Below are 6,000 nucleotides of genomic sequence, written 5' to 3'. Positions count from 1 at the left end.
GGGGGGGGGGGGGGGGGGGGGGGGGGGGGGGGGGGGGGAAAGCTCTCCAAATACATTAGGTCACAGAGAAAAGTGCCTGAGTATGAATACTATGTTACTCCTTGGGTAAAAATAAAAGAGTGGGGGCGGGAAGGGGATTAAGCAGCAATGGCAGTGTTTTCTTTCTTAAAAATAGATCTGAAATAAATATTGTAATCTGTCAGCATTTGTAAGATCTGGGTGGTAAGTTTGCAGTTACTGTTACACAGTTTTCTGTTTCAAATCTTGTTTGAAATATTGAATAAAATAACAAAACGGGGCAGGGGAGAGAGGAATGGGAGGAGCACAGAGGATTTTTAGGGCCGTGAAAATACTCTGTATGACATTAGAATGATGGATATGTGATTACACATTTGTCCGAATGCACAGAATGTCCAACACCAAAGAGTGACCCCCCCACCCCCGCAAGGCAAACTATGGACTTTGGGGTCATTACAGTGTGTCCCCGTAGGTCCATCCTTGGTAAAAAAATAATGTTACCCTTCTGGTGACAGATGTCGATTATGGGGGAGGCCGTGCATGCATGAGGTAAGCAGTATATGGGAAATCTCTGAACCTTCCCGTCAATTTTGTTGTAAGCCTCAAAGTCCTCCAAAACAAGTAAAGTCTTTTCAAAAAAAAAAAAAAAAAATTAACAAAACTTAAGTGGAGAGATATCTTCTATAAATGCATTTATTCTTGTAAATAATGGCAGCTAACATTTTCATAGTGCTCCCAGGGGCCGGGCATATGTTAACTCACTGAATTCTCCCAACAGCCCTGTGGGGTAGGTCTCTTATAATCCCCCTGTATAAAGAGGAAACTGAGGCTTGAGAAGTACGGTGTACGACTTAGAACACAACGCTAAGGAAGTCAGAACTTGAACCCAGGCAGCCTGGCCCCAACGTCTATGCTCACAACCACCAGGCTTCACTCAACAGCCCGGGAAGGTAGAGTCAGGGATGCTGGAGGGAAGTGTACTTTTTACCGAACAGTATTTCGAACTATTCGAATCTTTAACATGTGCACCTGTCACGATTTTTCAAAATGGTATTTTAAATAAATCCCAGTCACTAAGAAATAGAATCCTGACAGGCGTGGGGCTACGCAGAGATGGAATGGGACGTCTTCTCAGAGGCTGAGGAAATGCTCTAAAGCCACTGCAGAGATACTCCCTGTGTGGACACAATTCCTGCTTCTTTTCCATGTTGCAGCAGTTCTGGTCCTGGGGCCCCATCAGTGTCTGCCTGCTTAGCACCCTTCCTCTCCTTCCTTCTGGCACAGACCCCGCCCCCTTGCTGCAGGTTGGACATGTGACCCCAGGTCGGCCACGGGGATCGGCCCAGGAATCGGTCCGGCTCTAAGCCCGGCCAATCAGCAGCCTGCCCTGGGCTTCCCGGGGCAGAAGATGCTTTTCCACGTGGTAGTGGGGCTCAGAGGGCCAGCAGCCCCCGCCTGGTGACCGAGTGGTGGAAGTATGAACCCAGAGAGGGAGGGCTTCATTCAAACCCTGGCTCCTCTCCTCTCCAAGCCAGCTGCTTCCCTGCCTTCCCTGCTTTGGTTACATTCCCACTGAGTTGGATGCTAATAGAAACCCACAACTCAAAACAAGGGAAGCCCTGACCCAGTGGTTAAGCACTCCAGTGGTTAAAGGGATCACGGGGAGGGAGGGGGGGTGGGGACGGGGAGACTAGAATCCCAGCTCTGCCACCTGCTGTGTGATCTCAAGCAAGTTAGTTAACCTCTCTGAGCCTGATGTGCTCCCCGAGCTCACTATCAAAACCAACTCCTTACCAGCCACATTTAACCAAAACCAGAGGCTCTGGAAGTGGGGGGGGTGCCAGCTGGCAACCAACAGCAGAAAGGCAGGCAGCTGGCCACTCCTTTTTTTGTGTCCCTCCACTCAGTGTCTGCCCTGAAAGAATGTCCATGTGACCCTCAGTAACAGACCCTCAGTAACAGCTCTCTGGCCCCACGGCTCCCAGTGGCTTCAGTCAATGGGGTCTCGATAGGATGCAGGGCAGGAAGGAGTGAAGCCAGGATATCCATCATATTTCTCTGTAGGGTCCCCACAGGCTGGCTGCATCCCAGAGTGAGGGTCCCTCACGGCTCCTTCAGGGGGCCCCCCCAGCCCCACCCCTCTGCTGCTGAGGATGACGCCCCCCCCCTCTGCTTCACTGCAGGGGCAGGAGCCGCCCCACACATTGCTAGCCCCCGATCCTGCACTCTTTCGAAACGGAGGCTCTGCCCACAGTTCATAAATATTCCCTCAAATTACCCAACGTGAGTGTGTATCATCTGTTTTTCATGGGACCCCGACTAGTTGCCAGTGGTCCTTTTCCTAGTCTCTCCGGGCCCTTATCAGATAAAATCCTGCTCTGTGGAGGACACTACTCCAGGGTCCCAGCTCCGGCCACTGTCCTCATTTCCCTCCAAGCTTCTAGACTCCAGCAAGCCTCTCCCAATCTGCCAGACCCCAAACCCCAAAAAAGGACCCACCAATGAGAAGCAAGTGACCATTCGCATCTGATGGAGAGTGGTCCGAACAGGAGGCACATGGGGTCACATCTGGGGTCAGGAAATGTCTAGAGAAGCAAGCCACTGATCTCTGCACACCAGAACAGGTACCTGAGAGTGTATATTTATCGAAAGATACATAGAAATGGACAGATGGCACCTGGCTGTAGATACAGGAGCTCCGATAGAGAGCCGTGTAGGAACGTGTGTATTTGCCAGCGGCAGAACACGAGGTCTCTACATCTTCGGCCACAACCAACAACACACAAGCGCCTGATCTTGGAAAACCACAGTTGTTTCTGTGGTTGGGTTCCCTCTCCAGAGGTTTCCAAAATGAGAAGGCTGGTTTTGGGGGCAGTCTTTAAATATGTGTGTGTATCTTTCTAAAGAAGAGAGAAAAGCGGAAGGGAGGACCAGAAGCGTATTTTCCTGTTGTGCATGGCAGAGAAGAGGGGACCGGTTCTGGGCAAGGACGTGATCCCACTGGAAAGGCGTGAAAGAGAACGCCAGAAAGGACAGCTAGGGTTCCTAGGTTGGGACGTAAAAAACCACGACAGCCAGGAAGGTCACGCGTCTGCAGTCCGCTGAAATCCCTTGTAGCACGTTACAATCAGTTAAGGGCAAAATAAAATCAGAATGATACTAAGAGGTAGCAGCTGTTTATCTTCTCGGAGATTTCGAGGGTCTCTGGAAGCGGGCCAGGTAAGGGCGTTCTCCTGGAAGAGACTGGGGTAGGGCACCGTTCTGGCCGGGGGCTCCCCCAGAGCTGGGACGGGCGTGGGCCAGCCTGCATGGAAACCGCAGCTCGGGAGCCCGCGCGAGCCTCCGCCGGTGGACAGGCCAATTCCAAACCCAGAGTCATTTCTCGGGTAAAGTTATGCAGTCCTCACAACATATAAATAAAAGTTTAGTTCTGTGTTTCCATAGATCTTCTACATGGAGGCTAGCTGAATATTAGTGGAGTAACAATAATTATTAATAACAATAATCATCATCATAACAATAATTAATAGAATAATAATGCCTGGGGGGGCAGGGGGAGGGGGTCCTTCATATGGCAGGGCGGGGCTTCCTGGGGAGGGGTCTATGTCTGGTAAAAGTGGTGGTAATGGTGGTGGTGTTCGTGGTGGTGGTGATGTTCGTGTCTCTGCACCGCCTGGCCGGCCGGGCTCTCGTACACCACCACAGCGGGCAGGTCCCTCACGCGGTCCCGCCCCACGACACTGCCGCCCACGGCCAGCGGCACCTGCGGCCCCCGGCACCCCTGCTGGCTCTCCTTGGCTCGGTGCTTGTGCTTCTTGTGCCCGAGGGGTGCCAGAGTGGGGAGGAGGGCCGGGCTGGCGGCCAGCTGGGCGGCCGGGGACACCGCGGGGACGGCGGGGCCCAGAGGGGGCTTGCTTCTTGCCCCTCTGGCCACGTGGCCCGCACCCACGCTCTTGCCCTGGGCCTTGGGGGACCTCACAAAGTGCTTGCTCCCATCCTGGGTGCCCCGGAGCCGCTGCTGGACCTCCGAGACCTTGGCGAATGGGGCGTCAAGGAAGTGGAAGGAGCCCGGGTCCGCGCCTTGGGGCTTTCGGTGTGGGATGTGGATGGCTTCTGGCTCATGGGAGCGAGACCGAGTGGGGTTGGAGGTGCGGGGGGGCAGCTCTGACTTCTGGGCCACTGACGGGGAGCCTAGGAACCAATTTAACAGATATTTCATGAGCACCTACTGTATGCGGGAGCCGCACTGTGCCCCCGAAACCACGCCCACGCCCAGTGCTCCCGGAAGGAAGGAACGCTAACTGTTCTGACGGCTCCCCCCCCCCCCCCCCCCCCCCCCCCCCCCCCCCCCCCCCCCGGCCCCCAGCCCCGACTGCTCCTCGCTGCCTTGGAGGAACCTCTCTGGAACGCAACTTTGCCATCTGCTAAACGGGAAGAACTGCTTCTTCTTCGGGTCCTTAAAAAGAATTCATTCCCCTTCCAGGAGACGGACGAGAAAGAGAGACAGAGACCCTGCTACGTGTCCGAGGTCATGGGAACAGGAAGGAAATTCAGGCATCTTCCTTCACTTACAGAGGTGACCGACACAGGAATTACACGTGGGAGGAAGGGGAGAAGGGGTGGGGGCGTGAAATGAAGTGGGCCGCCTCTTCATTTATTTCAGCAAGGCGTCAACACATGTCAACGGCTGAGGAAGACAGAGCAGTATGTTGCTAATCGGACAGGGCAAAGGGCCTGGGGTAGGGGCACAGAACTACTGTGTTCATTGCATTGTAGGCCCCAAGATGCTCTTTGATTTTGTTCAGCTTTGTGCACGTGTTAGTCTTTTAAGTGTTTTTAATGTCATCTCCTCCCAGAGGACTCTGTAACCCGTCCAATCAAAGCTGTACCTGCCCCCAGCCCAGGGGCATGATGAACGCCCCCCACCCCACCTCACCCCACCCTGCAGGTGTAGGAGCTCCCTTACCAGGCCCGAACTGGGACGTGTAGTTCTCTATCCCAGCGAGATCTAAGTAGTGGTTTCTCCTCTCAATGTTCTCGTCCACGCAATGGTGGTCGCAACCAGACTGCTCCAGACGGCTGTCCCCCTGGAACCTATGACAAGGAAGCAAGTGAGTGGGTGGGCAGCAGCCCCGCCCCCCCCTACCTGGGGAGCCACCAGGAGGAATCCTTCTGAACTTTCCATTCATTTCCTTCTGGGTCTTGGGAAGGGGGTGAGGGGAAGGGAGTGGTCATCTCGGCAATCTGCGTCTCTATTTCCTTCCCTGACGGCGGAGATAAGACCTCTTCCGGCCTCCCTGGGCCTTCTGGGAGGACCAGATAGGTATCTGCTTTGAACAGATCCAAAGTAAAGGTGAGAGGTTACTGGTCAAAGCTTCAGGATGCCCCAAAGTCAGGCTTCAAACCATGTGTGCCCATTGCAGACAAGAGGCCTAACTCCTCTTAGGGCTGGAGCCCCAGAGGGTGTGGACGGAAGCTCCCAAGCCATTGCCGCAGAGGGTGGCAGGCTCTGTACCCGGCCCCAAAGCCCAGAATGGGCCTTACCAGTGTGTGCGTGTGTAAGAAAGGGGGTGGGGACAGAGGTGCCCCCAGAGGCCACATTTCTCCCACTGCGGGAGCCTGGGTTCCCTGCCTCTCCCCTCCAAGGCTCTCTGATCTGCCAGCCCCACCTCCCTCACCCTCCCCACTCCCCAGCACAGCTAGCCCGCATGCCCGGATGCCTGGATTCCCAGCCCCCTCCCCACAACAAGCCTCGGCCCCTGCTTGGACTGCCTTCTCTCTCTTCCCTCTGGGCTCATGCTTCTCACATTCCGGCCACTTCCTTTCCATTTCACAACAGGTATAGACACCCCGCCCCTGCCTTTCTGGGCCACTGAGGCCTCCTCTCGCCTCCTATACTGCCTGCCGTTCCTCTCTTCTCTTCCCTTCCCTCCCTGCAGTTAACAAAATAACAACAGGCAGAAGAGAACTGCGGCCTTACAA

General features: G+C 54.8%; 1 protein-coding gene across 2 annotated transcripts in view; it reads right to left on the bottom strand.

The window, feature by feature from the left end:
• Positions 1 to 693: 693 nt before the first annotated feature.
• The window catches only part of NKD1 (NKD inhibitor of WNT signaling pathway 1), an 83,671-nt gene continuing 78,364 nt past the window's right edge, over positions 694 to 6,000 (bottom strand). For both annotated transcript variants that reach the window (XM_045442718.1, XM_045442719.1), the window contains 2 exons: positions 4,985 to 5,112; positions 694 to 4,209 (listed from right to left, as the gene is read on the bottom strand). In XM_045442718.1, coding sequence (XP_045298674.1) covers positions 3,620 to 4,209; positions 4,985 to 5,112 — 718 coding nt within the window. In that variant the 3' untranslated portion in view covers positions 694 to 3,619. The remainder of the gene's footprint in view (positions 4,210 to 4,984; positions 5,113 to 6,000) is intronic.

The sequence above is a fragment of the Leopardus geoffroyi genome, chromosome E2 (genome assembly GCF_018350155.1).
Source record: "Leopardus geoffroyi isolate Oge1 chromosome E2, O.geoffroyi_Oge1_pat1.0, whole genome shotgun sequence".
Taxonomy (NCBI): domain Eukaryota; kingdom Metazoa; phylum Chordata; class Mammalia; order Carnivora; family Felidae; genus Leopardus; species Leopardus geoffroyi.
Note: the sequence above shows the minus strand (reverse complement) of the source record. Positions and strands in the feature narration are given on the sequence as shown.